This window comes from Gasterosteus aculeatus, chromosome 9, assembly GCF_964276395.1.
Source record: "Gasterosteus aculeatus chromosome 9, fGasAcu3.hap1.1, whole genome shotgun sequence".
NCBI classification, from domain to species: domain Eukaryota; kingdom Metazoa; phylum Chordata; class Actinopteri; order Perciformes; family Gasterosteidae; genus Gasterosteus; species Gasterosteus aculeatus.
Genome location: NC_135696.1, coordinates 5,770,944 through 5,793,043, shown reverse-complemented (window position 1 = coordinate 5,793,043; position 22,100 = coordinate 5,770,944). Strand labels below are relative to the sequence as shown.

The 22,100-nt window shown below is 43.0% G+C and overlaps 2 protein-coding genes across 3 annotated transcripts; both read right to left on the bottom strand.

The window, feature by feature from the left end:
• Positions 1–3,825: 3,825 nt before the first annotated feature.
• Positions 3,826–8,409, bottom strand: LOC120825217 (uncharacterized). Of its 2 annotated transcripts, none has more exons than XM_040186716.2 (7): positions 8,221–8,409; positions 7,460–7,582; positions 6,868–7,009; positions 6,663–6,771; positions 5,996–6,086; positions 5,310–5,489; positions 3,826–4,873 (listed from the first exon to the last, which is right to left on the bottom strand). In XM_040186716.2, the coding sequence occupies exons 1-7, from the start codon at positions 8,255–8,257 to the stop codon at positions 4,746–4,748; spliced, it is 810 nt and encodes a 269-aa protein (XP_040042650.2). In that variant the 5' UTR covers positions 8,258–8,409; the 3' UTR covers positions 3,826–4,745. The 2 variants fall into 2 exon arrangements, with proteins under 2 accessions (XP_040042650.2, XP_040042649.2); XM_040186715.2 differs by having other exon boundaries at positions 5,310–5,486.
• A 5,388-nt stretch (positions 8,410–13,797) lies between these two features.
• pik3r6a (phosphoinositide-3-kinase, regulatory subunit 6a) lies at positions 13,798–22,031 on the bottom strand. The gene is made up of 6 exons (XM_040186718.2): positions 21,826–22,031; positions 17,431–17,551; positions 16,178–16,251; positions 15,702–15,816; positions 14,608–14,678; positions 13,798–14,349 (listed from the first exon to the last, which is right to left on the bottom strand). Exons 1-6 carry the CDS (start codon positions 21,902–21,904, stop codon positions 14,237–14,239), a joined length of 573 nt encoding a protein of 190 aa, XP_040042652.2. The 5' UTR covers positions 21,905–22,031; the 3' UTR covers positions 13,798–14,236.
• Positions 22,032–22,100: the final 69 nt, after the last annotated feature.

The following is a 22,100-nucleotide window of genomic DNA, read 5'->3' as shown; positions in this document are numbered from 1 at the left end:
CACACATGCAACAATACGAACCCTACTACATTTAGGGCGCGAGTCTGTGATTCTGACAGAAATGTTCACAGATCGAAGTGGAGTTTAGGGTGGAGACTAGGGAGAGTAGAAGGACACCCTCCAGGCCATGAGGGGGGACTACAGTTGCTCGTAGGAGACCCTCCCAAGCCACCTGGGGGAGTTAGTGTTGCTTGAGGGAAGGAAAAGATTGTTATAGTCAAACTTTGTTTAAAGCAGATGCTTAAAAGGTTATGTTCTATTTTCACTTGATTGTTGTAAGGACTCCTGCTGTGTCTATTTTTAAGATATTTCACCGTTTGAGAAAATTAAAAGGTAAAGTCAGCTCAAATAAAATATTCAGAATTTCACTGGCATAGCCGTCCGTAATCTGGAGAGTCTGCTGATTCCATTTTGGTTAGTTCTTTCTATCAGGTTCTTCAGCTGGGTATCTGGACGCATGCCCGTCACTTTTCTTAACAGTAGCACTTTATTTGCTAGAGAGCAAAACGCAGGTACATACATGTAACACGATTCACCAACAAATAATGGAAAACCGACAAGTGATACATCTGGTTTTAAATACACTAGGGAGGTGCAGGTGATTGGACACAGCAGGAAACAATCAGGGACACAGCAGACAATCACACTCACAGAGAAAAACACAACAGGGCAGGAAGTGAAGTTAACTCAGAAACACAAGAGGCAGGAAACTACAAAATAAAGCAGGACATGAACCGACACATAAATTAGATTAGATTAGATAAGATTCAACTTTATTGTCATTGCACAGGGTACAAGTACTGAGGCAACGAAATGCAGTTTAACATCCAACCAGAGTGCAAAATAGCAAAAAGTGCAGAGTATGTGCATATGTAATAAGTGTAATAACTGAATAAATAGATATGTACAGTAAGAAATAGTTGTGCAATAGACTCATGTTGCAATAATAAAATAGGATTATTATTTTAGAGCATTCAACAACGGTAGTCAGATGTGGCCACCATGGGTGCCAAACTCCTTCCTCTCGCTCTCATCTTCAACCGCTTATCCGGGGTCGGGTCACAGGGGCAACAGTTCCAGCACAGGACCTCAAACTAACTTTTCTGGGCCACATCTACCAGCTCTGACTGGCGTTCCCAGGCCAGTGTGGAGATACGAGCTGTGTCTCAATTGCCTAGGTGGCATTGTTGTAGGACCCAGCCTTCGCGGTAGACCTGGGCTGTGTCCTCCAACGACCTCATTGGCTGAACCAAGCAGTGTCTGGAATGTTTTTAATCACACAACAAAACGGAGCAAAGCAAATGCAGTTTCTTTTTGTATTTATTCTCGGTATTTGTAACGCTACTAACTTAGAAAGTTATATTTTAGGTTCATATCTGAGTTCACTTTGATCCATTTCTGTTCATGATATGAAGTACAAACTTTATATAAAACCATCACAGCCTCATTGGGATGTTAGTTAGCCTCTAAAGTGTTAAATGTAAGACATTAAAGTGATTTTTTACTAATAGCCACAGACAAGCTGCTGTTAATAGCGCAGCGGCTCCCCGTAACGTGAGCTGCTCGTTGTGTATTTGTTATGAATGTGTGTTGGTACATTGCAAGGCCATGTAAGAGAGACTCCCATTACATAGTGTCAAGAGAATGTTAAGGACGCTCATTCGCAGTCACTCAAGCATGATGTCTCTGACATACAAGAACCCTAACGAAACCCTAGCCACAAAGTTTTTGAGTCGGTAGACTTGCCAGATACTCAAATTAACGTGTATAAGCTCCAAAAAGGTGAAATTTTCATAATATGCCCCCTTTAAGCCATTTTATAAACTAAGATGTGATGTTATATACTATATTATAACATGTATATCAGTAGATATTTGAGTGAATTCAATTACTTAACATACATTTAAAAGTGAACTCGGCAGCCTAGCGGAATCGGGACACAGCTACAATCTCTCCACCTAGTCGTGGGTCTTTCCCAGGGTCTCTTCCCAGCTGCCCGTGCCTGAAAACCTCTCCAGGAGAGCCCAGGGGGCCAGATGCCCAAACCATCACAAAGGAGCAGCAGCTCTACTCTGAGCTCCTCACGGACCGCTGAGCTTCTCACTCTATTTCTAAGAGAGACACCAGCAATTTTGGTCGCTTGTACCCGTGATCTAGTTCTTTTGGTTATGACCATAGGGTAGGATCAAAGATGCCTTTGCCTTCCGGCTCAGCTCTCTTTTTGTTACAACGATGTGGTAAAGCGAGTGCAACACCGCCCCCAATGCTCTGATTCTCCGGCCAAACTCGCACTCCATCTTGCCCTCACTGATAAACAAAACCACGAGGTACTTGAACTCCTTCACTTGAGGTTATGACACATTCTCTACTCGGAGTAGGCAATCCTTCAGTCTACTGCTGACAACCATGGTCTAAGATTTATGGGTGCTGTCAGGATCTCCGATCCCCCCGAGCAGAATGTTTTTACCACTACATGCATCTCACAATTCTGATCCTCATCCCGATGCTTTACACTCATCGAACCACTCCATTTAGAGTTGAAGGTCACCAAATATGCGTTCTGAACCACATCATCTACAAAAAGAAATGATGAGATCCGCAGCCGGGCACTCCCTCTCATCATCCCCCAGAAGCCCTCCCAGAAGCCTCTGGTCTTGGGCCGCAGTTTCTGGTCTCCGTTCCGGCTATTCCACAACCAAGCCCATCTACCCACCCTTGTGTTCACTACCGGTCATTGAGCCACTGTGTTTCCACTTGGCCCATGGGGAATATTTATTTGTTTAGTGTGGAAACCCGAACACCAGGAGAAAAACCACAGAGTGGGATAAAAGGAGATGAGAGGGAGTGAAGGTGTCCGGAAGAATGTGGAATGGTTGGATGAGTGTGTGACGCTATTCAATTCAATTAATTTTCTCGTTGGCCATCTTCATCCTCATCTTCTCCATTTCCAGGTCTCTGTCTCCCATCCTACAAAGATGCCTCTGGTTTTCCTCTTCAACTTGAGGCAGTTGTTCTCCAGTAGATGCTGATCCACCTCCAGAAATGTTTCTCCTTCTCTAGCCACCTGCTCTTGGCCTGCTCAGTGTGGAGGATGCTCACCAAGTTGTCTCCCAGCTATCCTGGACCTGGAGGAGTTCAGTCATCTTGTCCTTTAGGAGACTTTTAATCTCTGAGATACACTTCTCAAGGCTGAGGTTGGTAGACTTGAGGAGATCTGGCTCCCCCCGCTAATCCGAAGGACTGGTGCTATGCAATGCACTGGATTTATTTCATATATGAAGACCATCATCCGGCTAGAGTTGGGAAGAAGCTGTGGATTTGCACAAATCATTCAGAAACGTCCTGTTGAATCCAAAATTTTGGAACTTGTTTCGGAGCCTCTTCTTGTTCATGGTCCGATTATACAATAATTACATTTCAATCGGATCAGCAGACCAATATTTATTCATTTATTTTATTGCATTTCGTGATCAAACAGGCGAGAGGTTAGCTAGCACATTAGCATAAAGATCCCAAACGGGTCATTTTTAGCGGAGCTGTTTTGGGCAGGCTGAAAAGGGTGCCGCTAATAATAATCCTTGTGGTATTAGGTCCAAATATGTTTTAGACATTTCACTCAGACCTTAAAGAATCACATCAACTTGTGGTAAATAATATGGCTCCATGTTCTCCACTCACCCACAGTCACCCTACTTAAAAGATGTTCGGTGGAAAGTTGTCATTAACAAGGGACCAAAATATTTTTTATTGGAGCACCCCCGGAATCATTGAACTATCGTCTCCGTTTAAGAATGTAGAATTCTATTGATAGAAATGGGACACACATTTTTTGATACTCTTGTATTTAATTTTTTTAAAGTTTAATTTTATACAGCACGGGTTTATGTGGACTTGAAGAAAAATAGCATTTCTTAATAAAAAATATACAGAAGTCCGGTAGCAAATGTCATTGAATGAAACCGCGGAACATGTAATAAAAATAATTGTTTCCATGAATTCCATATATGAGACCAATGGTTGTTAACTATGTCTTTAAGACAAATGAAGCTGAGGACAGGGGTTAAAAAAACACCTTTCTGTATATAGAAGTGGACAACCACTGGCTTGTATTGTTTGTAAAATAAATTACTACCAGACAATACACAGTGAATTCACAGTTAAATATTGTTATACTCCTACTTTAACCAAAATACCTACAAATTAAAAAAGAAGTTGCTGAATAAACAATTGTATCGTCCTGGTACATTTTGAGCTTGAGTTGCACAATAACGTTGACGTGAACTTATACAGCGTATACAGCTTTTTTCTCAGCTATTAATTTCATACTGGCTCCAGAACAGAATACGGTGCCAACAGGACTGAAAACAAGGTGCCAGTAAATGGCTCGGTGGACCGCTACACAGAACACACAGCACATCAGTGTATGCATCAGGGCCGTAAGGAATAACAGTCAAGAGTGTCCATTGGAATGGCTCAGCTACGTGCAGCTGGTTTATGCACATTTTGCAGCTTTCAAACTGTGTCTGCACCAGACACACACAAGTATATTCCTGCATAATATTCCTGCATAAATGTGGACAGCCACAGCTTACCTGCCCTCCATTGATGTCAATAGCAATTTGACTTTTCACTTACTGTTTCCTTGGTTTCCTTCCCCGTTTAAGTTCAACTATGTTTCTTTCCATGGTATTTAATGCGTTAACTTCTTGTAGAAGCTGGCATTAGAGGCAGGTGATGCGGTTTTGTCAGCCTTTCAGCACCTTTTCTTTTAAAAGGTCCAAGATCACCTGCCTCTCTTGGCTCTCCAGCTCAAATCTCCGTTCCCTTTCTTTCCTCTCGGCTGCCAGACGTTCCCTCTCTAGAGAGATCTTACCTATGAATGAGAAAAAAGGAAACGCAATCTGTACTTCAAAGACCTTTGAGAATGACGACAGCAAAGCAGTTTATGGACAACTTTTTTAGTTGACATTTGTAAATGTCTCATATATTTATAAATATATATATTCACTGATAAATTACATATTCATTCTTACATAAATGGCTCATATATTTTTTTACTACTGTAGCTGGTTGCAAACCTTGTTTACTTCTCATCATGGTTACATGAAATAACATTTCAGAATGATTTTCAGGCAAACTTTATCGAATATTTCATTTTATTAGCAGTTACACAGGTGCATTTGAATCACAATTAACGCCATTTTACCTGTGACAAAACCACAAATATTTGGATGATTACATGCATTACAAACAAAATCCACATTGGAAGATAAAATAACCCCATATCAAATTAAAACACTCCTCCTTACTCCTTTGAATCTCCAGCTCCTCCCTGCGCAGAGAAAGCTCCTCCTCTCGTAGCCGTTGCTCCGCCTCCGAGCGTTTCTCCAGGAAGCTGAGAATCTCAGAGTAGGTCTGGCAGCAGCACTGGCAGGGCCTCTTGGCTGTGGGCGCATCTGCCATTTCCTCACCAGCGTCTACTGGTTCTGCTGGGACAGTAATTATGTAACAGTACAGAGCAACATCAGAGGGAAAGCAAAATCAGGGTTCGAGGGATCTAAACAATCCTTGACCCGTCTGTGTTTTGAGTAGGTACACTCACTGCCCTGTTTCTGATCTTGCAGAAAATATTAAGCAGCCCAGAGCCGGTTAATTCACACTACATTATTCCTACAAAACGCATATATTTTCCTACATTTACGCCTCCACTCTACTACTACTACTGCATTCCTTTTCTTATCAACGTTTATTCGGTTCACAATAAAACCGTAAACAAACAAAAGCTCCCCAGTGCAGACTTCAGCTACCGGCAGAACTAGGAATATAAAAACTGACTATTACAAACTGAATGATCAATCATAATTGATGCAATTTGCATCTCAGCGGGATGAAACAATTGAGTCAAATCAAATATTAAGTGGAACATTCTTTTAACCCTCAACTATCAAGTGACTGTCAGGTGTGTTTAAGTGTGGTGTTCCGAATGAGTTCTCACCTGCAGTGTGTGTGTGCGTGATGGTGATGTTGGGTTTGTCTTGTTCTGGGACCGTTAGTTCCTCCATGGCTCGCTTTCTCAGTTCATCATCCTAACAAAGAAAAGCACAAGATTATATACCCCACTCTGACAACAATAATACCGCTGAGCGACAGCACCTAGTGTTACCAACAGTGACGTTGGCATTTTACAATATGCCGAATCGAACAAAATATATACTCTAATATTATAATATTGATAAAATATCAAAATATATATGTAGTTTTAATATTCCTGTGTTCTTTTTGCCTGCAAATCAATTTAACCCCACGGTTGCATATACGCGTAGACACATAAAACTATTATTTTATTTGCCCCCCATTGTTTTTCACCTCAAACACGCACACCTACATGCACATACACACGCCATTCCCCCCTATCCTGACCGTATGTTTCTTGGTTTGTAGAATACAAATTTGTCGTTCTCCTGTTGTTATGTCTATGTATCCTCCCTTAAAATAAAATCTATCAAATAAAAAAAATGTATTCTCAGTTGTGATGAATCACAGACCGTAGTTTAATCGGATGCTTTTGAACCAGCACTAAAACACCACCTGTAATAATAGAGTTATTGCGCTGGTGGTCACTGAAGTTTCCCTCCTCTTATTTCTCCCAACACATCACACACCTGGTACTTTGAGTTCTCGCCGCTGGCCAGCATCCCCTTCTCCGCCTCCAGCTCCAAAACCTCGTGGAGCAGATCTTCCTTTTGAGCGTACAACCTCTCTGTTCCAAATCTGAGTGCACCAAAATCACACACACACACACACATTCAACGTTTAGGGGTTAGGGCTGAGCACATCATGGTGAAACTGCAGAGTGACTTAATCAACCTGCGCAGACTGGGGAAGTCTTGTTTCTTGTAGTAGTCCAGCAGCAGCATGGTCCTCTCCCTACACCTCCTGGCATCCACCTCAAAGTTCTCATCCTGGAGCGCTGCAGTGATGATCTCCCCTACACGGGCCCAGATCCGCCCTGAAGACGATTAATGAGTTCACACACATGGGGATGTAAAGGGCCGTAGCTCACAAATACACAGGTGTCTGTGTCCAAATGTATGTTGTTTAAAGTCCACGTTGTTTACCCTTTAATCTCTGCTTGTTATGTGACGTATTTCTTGAAAGTGAGTTATTCCTGGAGTAAATGTTCACTGTGGCGCCAGATATAACAGACAGATATTTTGAAGTGTCCATATTTATAATAATAATAATAATAATAATACATTGTATTTGTCATGCTTTAAATGGTAAACAATAAAATAAAATCAACAATATAAAGAACAGTGGTGACATAACAAATACAAAACAACAAAGAAAACATAGTTAACTAGTATCCCAGGTTTAAAGCAGATTTAAGGGGTGTTTTGCAGGCTGAAGGGTATCATGCAGCGCTCTATTGCCAAGTGGATTGAAGAAGAGGACTAACCCGGCTCTTTGGAGGCAAAGGGGTTCCGGGCGACCACCTCCCGCAGCAGGATGATGTCATGGCGGGCTGAGAAGCGCACCTGCCGCTTTCGGGGGGTCGTCGAGTGGCCAGCGAGAGAAAACCCTAAAATTGGAAATACAATTGAATAATGAATAATAACTGGTGTATACATCGCTCACAGACACGGTCCTGATCAGAATTGCACTGAACTTCTTCAAGAAAAAATAAATAAATGACAAACGCATTAACATTGTTGTTTATGATTTTAACATCAGTGGTTTTATGTATAATAAACAAGATGCTGAAGTGCTGTCTGGTCCCAGCACTTGTAGGCCGACCGTGTGGCAATAAAGTTTAAATAAATGCAATTTAATCTACACGACGAGGGGAAACAATGGGGCCCTGTGGAAAGTGGCGGAGAACCGGCGACAGCAGCTCCGTCACCGCTGTTCTCCACTCGTGTCGTGCACGAGCGCAAGCAGCCGGCAGCCCGCGGCTCCGCGAGCGTCCAACACACACACACACACACACACACACGTACACGCACACGCACGCACATACGCATACACACACGACACTGCTGGCCTGTAAAAAGCTGGGATAGCACCCACGGAGCTACACCGCCAGCGGTCAATCCCCGAGCGCGCGTTACCGCGACAGGAGGAGGAGCGCGTGCGCACGCGACGCGCGAGACGTTCACGAGACGTTAAGATAAGTGGTCGGAGGAGCGCGTTAGACGCGGAGGTGGCAATGCGTCTCACCGTTGTTGGTCGGCACTTCCACCACTACCCGTTCCATGTTTCTGTTCGGCGCATCCGGGAACCGCCTGACGCGCGCCGCACACGTCCGGTCACCAGTACAGGTTCTCCACTGACGTGTAGGCTCAACTTGGCGGAGAATCAGAATCTGGCGAAACGGAGCGGACCGCTTAACTTGTTGTTGCACTTGCTCCGCGTGGCCACCCGGTGGCGCCAGAGGACTCCTGCTAAATGACCCCAGAGGAGACTAGTTTCCTTCTGGATGGAGTAGCTGAGCATTAGAATGATCTATTGAAAATGATCTGCCAGTTGTGATTAGTCAGGTATATTTTGTTCCCTGTAGCTGGAAATCATTAAAAGTTAAATGCATGTTCCACCCTCACTCTGACCTTCATATCTCAGAGTTTTGCTGTGGAATACTATTCACTTCCTCATCCCTGCAGTTTCCAATTCGGCTTGTTATCATCTGCTTTTTGCTTTTTGTCACGTCTACTATTGTAAAGAATTGGGGTGCAGTAGACATTACAAACTGAAATCCCATATAATGGACTGCATATGGATTGATCAAACCACAATATAGTGTTGCTTTCATTTTCATTTAAAAGGAAGAGAATGCTCCAAAAGTGAGAGAGTTTTACTGTCTTTTGAATATTAAAGGGATAACGTGTAACATTTAGGGGGATTCTTTTGGCAGACATATACGTCACCTGAGAATAAATATGCTTGCGTTTCCGTTATCACAGTTACGTGTGTATTTAGGGAGGCGATCCTCTGCGGTTTGCACCATAGTTTTCTCATTTGCTTGGCACACGTTTCAGTTGGTTGGAATCTGCCACCTCACCGCCGACCCCAAATCCTCCTCACTGCACGTTTTAAGTTCTGTTCATTCATGGTAACAGTGACTCAACAGCTGATACATCGATATCTGTTTTAGAAGATAATTAATTCATACTCTTAGTCACACCCCTAATGTGTCCTTTGCGTTTGCTGCACTAAATCCTTGATCTCTTGCGAATAATTAAAATAAGAATCTGTTCATCATCATCGAACATCTTCTTTTGATGATGACGATGAACTATTATATTTTAGGCCGTTCACCAAAATGATATAACGTTAGAACAAATGTGATAACAAAGTAACATCCCGTTGTTCCAGCAAAGAATCATTAGTTATTAGTTATTATTAGAGTTAAAGGGCCAGGACCCGGACTAACTGATAAACGGGTAACGTTGCTCAAAGAAACAGGGAAGAAGAGTGAGAAATCTCTATAAAAGTCTCTCGCTCACACACACTCTTTCCTTACTGTTTATTATGGAGCGAAGATACCATCACACAATAATGCTGACATTTTGAATGTGAGATATGCGTGGAGCACCTGGCAGCCTGCAGCACAATAATCACTGGGTTATTTTGCTGGGGGGGATTGACTGACTTCATTATTTTATTTCATCTGCTAAGACGAAATCCGTTTTTTTTTTACTGCACTGGTGAGAGAAGCCGGGAGTTAGTGGAACAGAGCGGTGTTCAAAGTGAAGGAGGCAGTAATGCCCACGCTGTCTTTACAGGCTTTATTCAGAGGCCCCCGAGGGACACCACACACAAATGAGAAACACATTGTCCATTCAAAACGACGCAAGGTCCTCGGACAGCATATGAATGGTGTATCAAATGACTTTTTTGGAATGTCATTATAATCATCATCACCGGCTACACGCTGGGATTGCACAGTAATCATCACCATGGTTATGCAGATATGAATAGAAAGCATGCAGGCTGCTGCCTGCACACCAGCAGCTGGTACCCTCAGTGCTCAGTTGACATTGGATCATTAATTAGCCTGGACACACAATCATGGTCTTGGTCCAGATCCTGGATCTGTTAGAAACAAAGAACTTTTACAGTAAGTGCTTCAGAGCTCATCTTCCTATATCTTCTTCTACGATATTAACACCCCGCCAAATTGACTCCTCTCCAAACTCTGTATCAGGGTTAGAAAAGCACAGTTTGTGTTCAATTCCTTTCCCATACAGCAGTAGTTTTAATATTGAAGTAATTTGAGTAATTAAAAATGTATGTATTTTATCTGCTATAAAAAACCACATACATTCATTAATTTTCTTTTCAAATTTGGGGGATTGGTACAGTTGTTTCTTTTTTGCTTTTAATAGAGGATATACACTCTTTCTAGTTTATAAGATAACCTTAATTTAATCAAAAACAATCTGATCAAATAGTATTTAAATAAGTGCTATCTTTTTGAATGTTAAATGAAAAATGGATTGTGTCACATGTTTCTGAGCAGCAGAAGAACAGGCAGAAAACCACAAGATAAAAACTCAAAGAAACAAAACTATTTTAAACAAAAAGAAGGTTGATGGTCGGCTCATTTTTGTGCTATTCCAGGAATATAATAATTTATTCGTTAGACTGCAGCGCAATCTGCACACATGTTGAGTTGTGCAGTAATAATTCCCCTTGGTTTATTGCACTATATTTTCTAAATGTCAGCGAGCATTAACAAAGAGATGGAACGCTGACACATCTGCATCGAGGATAGGAGAAAAAAAACTCCTCTACTTTAACAATTGCAATGGTATCATCTCTTCTGCCTCCTGAGCGGGGGGACGAATGTCTTACCATGATCCCTTTCTGCTTCCTGTGTTGGGTTTTGTGCTTGTGGTATCCATGACAATGAATCGGGGGGGACAAGGCATTTCCTATTTTCCCTTTTAATTAAGTCTCACTGCTCTGCGTCCTTGGAGACACACGGACCCTTCAGCAAATGTGAGATCACATAAAACTACATACTGAAGGCCGACTTTACACATTTGAATTCAGCCAGTGTTTTCTTGAAGGACAATTCAGCTGGCAGAGCAGATTTCTCGTTGGCAGCTTCCTCCCACAACATCTAGTTAGAGAAGAAGCCTTTCCTGACACTTAAACTGCAGCTAATAGTGATAACAGCCCTAATAGTGCAAACAACAGCTAAGAATTACTCCAATATTCTTTTCGACAAGCTAGTGCTGGTTTGCAATGCTCTGATTCTCCTTTAACCAAACACCATATAAATGGCTTTCTGTTGTTGTTGAGACATTTCACTCTGAACCGCGAGTGTTGACTTGATGGCAGCGCCAGATGGGAAGTCAGGGGATCACAAATGTTTTCATGATTCCTTCTTCTGTGACAAAATGAGCGGCAATATGTCCCACATTTTCCGCAATATTTCACTTGAGGTTTGTTATAACAACAATGAGCTGTGCTTTCATTTATTACATTGGCAGCTTTTTAAGTGTGAACATTTAAGAGCCCGTACGCTGATATGGTCTTGAAGCCTTGCATCAGAATCCTCTGCACCGCACAAACAAATGAAACAAGAAGTAAAAGTATGCCATTAAATCACAGTAACCATGGCAACAAAGCAGTGACAGATTCTGTTTCTTGGCAGACAAGCACAGGTGAACTTACACTCTTGTTAATCTATTTCTCATTTATTTATTCCTAGCAAATTGTGCCATTTCCTCTTATTCCCAGCGAGGGGGGGGGTGGGGCACAGGATGTGGGGTTTGAATGACAGGCGTGCCCTTTTCACGTGTAGCGTTTACTGTAGGCTGCCCGTGCAGGAACTCATAGTGTTTTCACTAAGGATGACTCACACTGAAGATTACACCCCGTCCCCTTCCTCCCAGCCAACGCTGTGCCCTCCCACTGTCTCCCTCTCTCCACAAAACAAAAATTCTTGAATCATCACTTAACTTGTGCGGAGCACAGTCATGGGATGTTTAATGGCTGGTTTTGTGTCTAAATGTGAACAAAAAAATGATCACACACCGAATAAATAATTACTGATTACATGAAGGTTGTCACAGATGTGTCCATTGTGCGGATCAACTGTGGGAGCAGCCTTGAAAAAGGAATATTAGTTTGCGGCTTAAGAAGCACTGGCCAACTTGACTTAATCTCTGACGATAGATACCATTTTAAATCGGTGTCTCTATTTAAACTCAAATATAATAGTTATGTTTTGGCAACATGGTTTACTCTGTACAATACTCAACATTCTGGGACAATTTTGGCCATCAGGGTGTCCTTCCATCTGTTACTTACAGACACACTGAGGAAAAATCCCTCCCTTGGTTCTATCTGTTATTTTCTCCAGCGGCTGTCATTTCAACAGTATCGGCACACATCTAATTCTCCTGTGACCCATCATGACAGCACCCGACACGCTTGCTGGGCGATATGTGACCCAAAGCCTCTACGACAGTTTTCAGACTGAATGTCAATAGCTGTAGTTATTTAAGAGAGGAGACAGCTGTATCCCTCCTCAGGAATGGTTAGGAATAAAGCATACAGGCGATGGTCAAACACGGCTCAGAAAAAACAAATATAAAAAATGTGTTTATCCACATAAAAAACAAAAATATATCATATGATCTTATCTCATGTTTGCCTTCCATTAGGTAACCATGAAAGTTTGTGAGTGAGCATTTGTTTTTGTCAATCCAAAAGGTCTCATCCCTCCGTTCCATCCAACCGTCCGCATTGTACATATATGGGATATAATTGGTTGCTATGGTGACCATTCTTCTTGGCAACACCGAGGTGCTCTGTAGTTTGATTGGCCACCACATCCCTGTGCCAACGCAACGGCTCTATGTGGCGCAGGCCGTTCACGAGCCTCCCATTAACCCCTACCAGTAAGGACATAATAACTAACATAATACTGGGTTATGACCACTATAGAATGTTTATGCAAAGTGTAAGTTGGCTGAAGAATCCCCCCCCCACCCCCCACCTTGACAGCAGATTAAACATTAAACATAACAAAACATACCCACTGGAAAAAAGTGACATATAAACTACTATATGAGCTGGGTGCTGATCCAAACCAATTGAGAAAACATGGATATGGATGATAGAAAAGAGAGTGAAATGGATCAAGAATGACTCATTTAAGTGTATTCAAGGAGTTTGAAAATGCGGATGCCAAGTTCCCAAACATTTCTAGAGATGATTTTCCAGGACATTTTCAAGGATTATCAGGGTACGCTCCATAAAATAATCAGATTTTCCGTCTGCACATCCGATTCAAAAGGTGTGCCAATGTTTGTCTGTAACTAATTTGATGTCTGTGATGTAAAATCTTAAATGCTAAGAAATTAATTGTAATTTATTGTAGAATAATGCAAACACTAATAATGCAACAAGTGATGTAACATTATGTAAAGTCATCCAAACTGCATTGCTACCATGCGACATAACCCAGAGTTAATACTCTCGTCCATTTATTACGTTTATATGGTCCTAAACATAAATTAGCTCATACAGATTGCAGTGTTTTGGGGACCTTCTTCTTCAGCATTTTCTAGGATATTTTCAATGTGTTTTTAATAATGGGAAAATCGGTTTGTCATTAATTGTAATGAGACATCCGTTAGACATCTAACCACCATTTTTCAAAAGGTTGTACTCATTTAAAAGTGGAGGCAACTTCCTCCCGAGAGACCTCCTGATTAATGTCAGTTTCATTAGTGCTGCTGTTTGCCAGCAGTGTGTGAACTGGCCTGCTGAGTCCTGTGGAACATCTACTTTTTATTTTATTTTTCATTCACACAGTACAGTTATCATAGTTCAGTATTGTCTTAAATATAAATCTCAATGTTGTCATAGTTGATTTAAATTAGTGTGCACACAGTACATCCCTGACCTCCGACGTACTTTCTGCAAAAACATATGAAATAAACATAATGGGTTGGGTAGTTTCTTTTTGAAGGCCGTGATGAGTAAAAAAAAAAAAACAGCCGTGAGATGGGAGCTGGGTGATGAAATCCAATGAAAGAGACAAACAGATCCGATAATCAGCACGTGATGTTTGCGACATCCGTTTCTCCCCCTCTCCCTCTGTCAAAATGCTACCGCACTGCTCCAGCCATGCTCCAAAGTCTTTGTCGGGCTGAAACTCAAAGATATTTCTGGGTTGTGGGCCCCTGTGTCAGCGCCTGCAGCGGGGGCCCCCGGTCTACATGATGGAGCAAGTGAAGCCGCAGCACTCCTTCAGTAGGGTGAGGCCCGTCTTGGCGAAGGGAGAGGAGGCCTGCTGAGACCTGGATGGCACCCGTCTGGTTGGTGCACCTGAAGCCCAGAGAATTGAGAAAAAAAAGATGAAATAGTCTTCAATTGATCAAAAACATTTCTGTTTTACGCTGGATCAGTAAGTAGACGTGTGGAGCTTCATTGTTCAAAGCCCTCAGAAGGGAAACACCTTCAACATTCCAAACATTTGGAAATACTCGATCCTGCTTATTTCCCTCCTTAGTTCCTAAAACTATACTTTTACTTGTTAGTATTTTGATTGAGCTCAAAATGGCGGCACTCCTCGTGCTAAAGTACCTTTCTTCCTCATAGTTCTTGGGAATTTGGATTTCAGAAAATCTGCCATTTCTTTGTCTTCTTCTTTCTCCCTGCAGAAAATGAGAACGATTGACACAAAAAGAAATAAAAAGTAAATGCATGAACATATAAAACACATGGACCATGATGTCAAGTCTCCCCTCACATTGTAGATCACACAAAAGTGAAATATACAGGTATGCAGATGTAAAAGTCAAGTTACACCTGCTAGCCATCTATTTTACAACCAGTGAATGAACATTAGAGGGATGAAACACTCTCGCCTGAAGTAGTTCTGCTATTAGAGAAGATTTAATCTCCACTCTTAAATTCAATGAAGCCAGCAGCAACTCTTTGTCTACAAAGAGACTCTTCTATTGGATAAGCATACTTTGCATTTTTGAGTATTTGGATGTCTTTAGTGATGCTCTCTGTAGCATTTCTATATGTTATGTTCTGTCTTGCTCTAAAAACAAAAAGTACAACATAAAAACTGCAGATTGCAATTTGTTGAGAGTTTGGGTAAAATAAAAGAGATGAATAACAGCACCTTCCCTCCCCCCCGTGTTCCCACAGCGTGCTGCCGGCTGACAGCACAAACCAGCGACGCTTTATACCGTCTGAGCAGTAAAGTTATACCTGTAATTGGTTTCAAACTTACATTTATGTGACCTACAATACGCCCCCATTCATTACATCATACTTTAAAGTGTAAATATGTTTGACTCTTCTGCATGAAGAAAATCAAAAACAAACAATACGACGTGCATCTTGCCGTATTTTGTACAACATGTGTGTCAGAATAGAAGTGAAAGGATTCAGATAGATCGCAGGTGCAAAGAAACCGAAAGAGAAGCAAACATTTGCAAAGTTCTTCAACCAATGGCAGCTTGTTTGGTCGCGCTCACTGCCGCACGCTGACGCATCTTTCATTGAAACTGAGACACCGAGCTGAGATACAACTTCTGCACTCTTGGTAACTGAGCCCTCGCAGTCATCATGAGCACGTCAACGACCGGCGCTCACAAACTGCCGTCATCAAAGATCGGTGCTGCCCTGCATGGAAAGTACTTGTCATGAGTCCATAGAGGCACCTGAGTCGCTCGAACTCCACGTCGTCCACCAGGAAATCTCTGGTCTCCACCAGCTTGTGGATCTGCTGCAGCAATTCTTCTTCCTTCTGACGGTCGTCGTTGGACTTGTCATTATCTGCAGCACAAGACATCGGAGTCATCAAGGGGTTGTCACAGATTACCGACTCTGGTAGAGATGTAACAAGGAATTCAGGAAACAATTCATTGTATTGATATTGTATTGAAGGAAAGCAAATTAATAAGCTTAGTGAGCTTTAGGAGGTGGTTGCCAAAATACATATAGTGTTTCTTTTGAGAGTGCCAGGCTAGCCGTTTCCCCCCGTTTCCAGTCTTTATGCTAAGCTACGATTGCGTAAAGCGATGGCTATAGCTTCATCTTTACCGCAGGATCAATCTCATCAACTAATTCTTGGAAAAGAAGGAAGATACTTTGCTTTTAATTTCCCTGCCGGTTTTTAGAATTCATGGACTCCTACCTGGGATGGATACCAATTTCTGCAGCTCCTTCTTCAGACGTGTAATCTCCTTGCACAGCTGAATGTCATCCATCCTTCGCAGAAATAATGGGAGAAAGCAAAGACACAAAAACTAGCAAATCAATGCGCGCTCAACTTTGAAGCGGAGGGACGAGCGGACTCAACTGTACGAGCAAGATGAAATTCAAATAGAGATAGCTGCATATTGATCTAATATGTCACACAGGAGATGAAACAATCTTCTTCTGAGGAGGAATCCCCGCGGCGTCTCGGAGCCAGTCAATGGCCCTCCCACTCAGAGGATCATTACTGACCCAGGCGAGCTCAAGGACTCTCTTTCCCTTTCTCGCCTGGTGGAATTAGAGGCCCGTCAAGTGACTCCACAGCTACAGAGTCTCTGTCCGAAACACACGAACACTCGCACACCCTGCACACATTCATCAACGTCAGCGCGCCCCTTCCACCTGTCGCGTAAAGATGCTCTGCACAGACGGCAGGTGGGGAAATGGCCATGAGGCCCGGAATACAAATGACAGGCTTTACTAATCGTATCAGACGATAACAAGACTTGTGGAATAGGTTTGGAATCTCACCCGTCCACCACCTGCTCCTCCCGTCTCACATTCTCTTATTTTAATCTGCTTGTTTTTGGCCTGCTTACCCCAAACACGGCACTGCCTGAGCCGCGTTGCTCCCCGTCAGAGGGAGTGGATGAATAAATATCCATGCATCAGCCTGCTTAGCGGCAGCAGCGGGGGAGCATTTGGGGTTGTAATTGAGGGCCAGCTCGGGGGGGGTTGATGCTGCAAGGAGATGGAGTTTCTGAAGTGCTTTTAATGGGAAAAAGCTTGGACGTGGGTGCGACGATCCTCTGGCTTGTTTAGTACACTGGCTTCACAAGCTGTTGTGAACTTTTGTGACCAAATAGTAGCTGCATGTGTTGTCCAAGACCATGCATCTAAAAATGTAGAAAATTCTAACTTTAATCCTAGTTGTGCCACGCAGTCATCTAGCAAAGTGCTTTTCACTGGGATCAACGTCAATGTGTTTGCTTCTTGGAAATATTCGGCCAATTTATGGACAACACATTTTAAGTTAGTTACAGTAGTAAGTAAGTAAGTTAGCAGTTAGTTACAGTAAGGGAAGCATCGTGATTATTGTGTATTCACACCGGCTACAGCTAGCGGCCATGACAGCTAGCGGCCATGACAGCAGGTAAGTCCGCAAGGTGTCGGTAGTGATGAGCCTCTTACATGTATCTGAGCTCTGACTCCCTCCTGACCAGGACGTCCCTGATCCGGTCAATCTTAAAAAGCTCCCCCTCGATGTCGTCCGTGGTGATGGTGGAGTCCGCCATGGACACCACGTCGTCCTCTAAGGGAGAGACAGACAGAGAAGGAAAAGAGCGAGTGGCACATATGCAACGTGGTTACAGTGATTAATACTAACAGACAATGATCCAATATCAAATTTGGCACCGCAGAACAACAACTGCATGTGAATATGCGTTTTAGATTGAATAAACAGATGCATTCTGAAATTGATGGAGCAGCGCCTCACAGTCATATTACCCAGTGTTAGTGGTTGGCGCAGGTCATGTGCCTCTCACTCTCTCTCATTTCCACACAAACTGATTAACTGCAGAAACCCCGGCTGATGGGTCAGCACAGTAAATAAGCTCCCTCCTCCTCCTCCAGCACACACTTTGCAGTCCTGTCTACGCTGCGGTGGCCTGCTTGAGAGAGATACAGGGGCGCAGATCTATCCTGCAATCCATTGCATTACGTTCACAGGAAAAAATAATAATAATAGCAATTACAGAAAAGGGTCATGAAAACCGTCCTTCAAGTTGTAATACCAAGTTGGGTCGGGCAAGATTCATTTTCTTCTAGCTTGGCAGAAGCATTAAAGATCCTAAGAATACATGTATTGCTGGTGATAGTTGTCTCAAGTGGACTGAAGAATAATTCAGCTTTCAAATAATCATATACCGCACAGTGAGAACAAGGATATCAAACGCAACGCTGTGTTTCAATCTCAACACCGCTCCCCGAGTATCCTGTTCGCTGCATCTCTTTGAACGAAATGGATATTTCTTCATGAAAAGTCAATGAAAACAAAGCAAATCATGTCCAAGTTGAAAGTCTTTGCTGAAATATTAATTTACAGTGATGTATGGACTCACTCCAAATGGCCCTGTAACACTTTTCTATCAATCTGGCATCAAAGACTTTCGTTCTGTGCATATATCAAACATTTAACTGCAACACACACACACACACACACCAGATTTAATTTACCCTGAGATGAAAGAATGGTTGACCTTCTTGGAGGTAGACAAGATTTGGCTACGGCCGTGGATAACTGAGCCACGCGACGTGGGGGCCAGGCCACATAATCAGGGTGATACCCCCCGCTGACATCCACTCCCCGACTCCTCCTGGGGCCCTTAAATCCTTCACTAAGTGGAGCTCTGGTGTGTAATGTTTCTATTCTAGTCACATTTAGCCTCGGGGGGACGGCAGCTCTCTCTGGGTGAAGACATGTCATCTGCTCCAGCATGAAAGGAAGCAGGATGAAAGCGTAACGTACTGATGCAAACTGGGTTTCAGGTTAGTAGTATTAAGCTCGTTTGCTGAAAGTCGGCGGTTTACATGGACTCGTGAGCATTAAAGCTTTGCAGTTGGTTCCTGGAGTACGGACACACATCTTCACACGCACTCCGTTAACTATGACAAACGCGGCTGACGTCGACACAACCTTGACATCTCAGAGGAGGCAGCGAGTAAAGTGTTGCAGCAGGTTTGTGACTGTTAATGAGATTAAAACCGTAACAAGACCGTAACAGGAACTACCAACGCCTTTCTGTGCGTGTTAATTCAATTTAAATACATTGCCTCATAAATAGTAAATCCACCTAATTCTGAAGGATATTATGTATACTTCATTTTTATCAATTTGGAACTGAATGTAAATAATTTCCGGATGGCTTTTCTTTGGTGAAAGAAAAAAGCATTTTGTGGCTTCCTTTTAATTTTAGAGGAATATTTATTGCAGAACATGAGAAGATCAAAGCCATGTTTATGTTTGTACCTTAAGGTCATTAAACTTAAGCTTAACTCTAAGACCAGATGTGGGGTGTTTGTCTTTTTTAAAAGATACTCTGCAGTCCCCCTTGGATGGTCAATGGGATTAAGAATAATTTCTTAAGGTTTTAAAGTTTTTTTTTCTAACCCTTCTCGGCCAGTCAGAGTCTGCCACCACGCCTGCTACTCCTCTAAAGCTTTACGTCGTGCCCATGCTTCTTTATGCTTAATGTCAAGCTTCTCATTTCATTCTTGGTAATAAAGCAAAAAGCCTATTTTAAATCTCACCGTGCTGTTGGTCGTATTGTGATGATTTCCAATCATTGGTTCCAATCATTAGTTTTGCTGCATATCTTTAATCGTGAGACGGTAAGCTGCTCACTGACACGAACAACTTGACAAACAGCAAAATAGTTTTTTTTCCTCCCCATTATTTCTCCTTAGCTGTCAAGCCCAGCGATGACAGATGGATATTAATTACCGCGGAGCCCTCATTAGTTCCACCCGTGCTTTTCTCCTGTGACAAGTCAGTAAGACAAGTGCATCGTCCCACGCGTGACATCGTCACAGAGGCTTCAGCTGTCACAAGCCTGGGGGTAATGTCCAAAAAATGCAGAAGAGTGTGGACATTTCACAAGCAGCTGTATAGTTCACTTTGTTCCAAGTGAGAGCAAAAAGAAAGACACAGACGCATCATCTCACATTGCACAGTTTCATTCACTCTGTGCGTCAGAGGTTACGGAACGCGCGTGACGCCTAATTCGTGAAGCAGGAGATGCTCCTCTCGGGCATCGTGATCATACGCAGATGTACTGCACTGCCACGTAGAGAGACGGTCGCCTCACCGTCTGGGATCGGGCATTCCCACGTGTAGCGGACTGAAAGAAGTGGACTGTGAGGTGGAAGACGCGCCATGTGATGTCACAATTTTGCTCGGTACATTGTTATACCGTCAGAGACAGCGTGTTCTGCTGCAGAGGCTCTGTAGAACAGGTTATTCTGCCACTGAGCAGTTATGACTCATCCCTTAGACCTCCGGTACACTATATTCGCTGCCTCTCTCTCTCTCTCTCACAGTTCACGTGTCCCTTTGCTTCTCCTCGCTTCAGCCAACGCCACTCACAGCGACGTCGCCTCTCCTGATCCAAAGCCCAAGATGGGAATCATGAGCCCAGTTTACGGTCTTTGCTCCAAAACGTCTTCGGTGTCTTTTTATACTTGCAAAACAAATTGGTTTAGCAATTACAGGCAGCCAGATCAGCGGCCGGAATGTAAAAATGGAGAAAAGAGGAGGCGGGCTGATGAGGAAGTTATGAACCAGAGGCGCGCTGGGGAAGCATAGGAGGAGTAAGATGAAGGAAAAAAGATCCTGAGCAGCTTCAGACCACCCAAAGAAACATGATGCCATCACGAGCATTTATAATATATAATAAGGTGAACTTAAAGGAGGATAACAATAACCATCAGCGGTGTTCAGAGGAATAGAACATTGAACATTGTCTGATCTGGACATATGCTGCTTTTCTCATATTTCAATTTCTTTGTGGTTTTGGTTGAACAAAAGGTAAATTTGGTTATGTTGTAGGAATCAATGAGAAAGTGTATCAAAGTATCAAATTCCCATATTTGCTGCATGATTTTGAGAAAGCATCTGTAACACCGGTGTGTTGGTCTTGTCATTTTCTGTCTTATGTTGAAAGTCTGTTCCCTCCTCTCGTTTCAGATCGCTTGCCCTTCCTCTCGTATCACCTGTCCAATTACCCGGATCCCTGATTGTGTCCACCTGTTTCTCATTATCCTCATGTGTTTATTAGTCAGCGTCTTCCCTCGTCTTGTGCCGAAGTGTTTTCGTTCCCATCGACTTCGCCAAAGCCATTCTCGCCACGATCACGCCAAGATTAAGTTAAGATTATTGTTGCCTGTTGTTTGATCTTAGTTTTTGTAGACCGGGTTATTTCCTCCGGACGGAGTGATTTTGAGTTTGTTATATTTCCCCTCCCCTTCTTGAAGGACCGTTTGCCCAAGAAGTACTTTCGTTAATTATTAAATAAACCTCTTTTTTTGAATCCTCTGCATTTGAGTCCTGCCTTCCATCACCCGCCTGACAGCATCATTACTGTGAAGCGGCAAATCCAGCAGCTTCTGACCCCCGTTGGAGGTTCAGGTGAGATCCCGATGGGGGTCATTATTCATCATGTGAGGGTGCAGGTTCCCAAGCAGGCTCCCCTTCCTTTACACAAGTAACAACACACACTCTCTCCGAGAAGAAACACCTGTGGACTCTTGACATTTACAAAGCCTCTGCCGCTATACAGAGCTACATTGATCAGTTCCATAATAGTAACCCATATATAAAACCTACAAAATAACAGTCTGTAATCCTTCCTGTGGGAAAAGATAAGACAAACCTATAATGTACTATAGAATAAACAATTGAATTCACTGCATCTCCCATTGTGTGTGTTGACATGTATATACATGTATATATATTATATTCCGTATAATCATTTCTTCCTATGTGTATGTGTATGTGTGTGTGTGAGTGTGTGTGTGTGTGTGTACCTGGCTTGTTGGTGTCTCTGCTCCATTCAGTGCGCTCCAGTGAACCGTACTGATGAGAAGATCCCATCTTCTTCTCCATCGCTCCTTCAGCTGCTCTTCTTCTCCCTCCTCAGCGGCGGACCGTCAGCGGTGAACTGGAGGAGGCTCGTTGCTGCGTTTCATTGTCACACTCCGACCTGTGGACGCGCAGAGCGCGAGATGCTCCAGCGGTGGCTCAGCAGCTGCTGGTCGGTCGGGACCGTTCCTGTGTTAACCTGTGCCCAGGCTGGGTGGAT

Excerpts from the sequence above, each read along its gene's own strand:
- LOC120825217 (XM_040186716.2), bottom strand. The coding sequence starts at position 8,257 with ATGGAACGGGTAGTGGTGGAAGTGCCGACCAACAACG. Across the intron at positions 7,583-8,220 it reads GGAAGTGCCGACCAACAACG|GGTTTTCTCTCGCTGGCCAC; the intron begins GTGAGACGCATT and ends TTCCAATTTTAG. Across the intron at positions 4,874-5,309 it reads GGAGCTGGAGATTCAAAGGA|GTAAGATCTCTCTAGAGAGG; the intron begins GTAAGGAGGAGT and ends TCTCATTCATAG.
- pik3r6a (XM_040186718.2), bottom strand. The coding sequence starts at position 21,904 with ATGGAGAAGAAGATGGGATCTTCTCATCAGTACGGTTCACTGGAGCGC. Across the intron at positions 17,552-21,825 it reads CAGAGACACCAACAAGCCAG|AGGACGACGTGGTGTCCATG; the intron begins GTACACACACAC and ends TCTCTCCCTTAG. Across the intron at positions 15,817-16,177 it reads GAAATTGGTATCCATCCCAG|ATAATGACAAGTCCAACGAC; the intron begins GTAGGAGTCCAT and ends CTTGTGCTGCAG.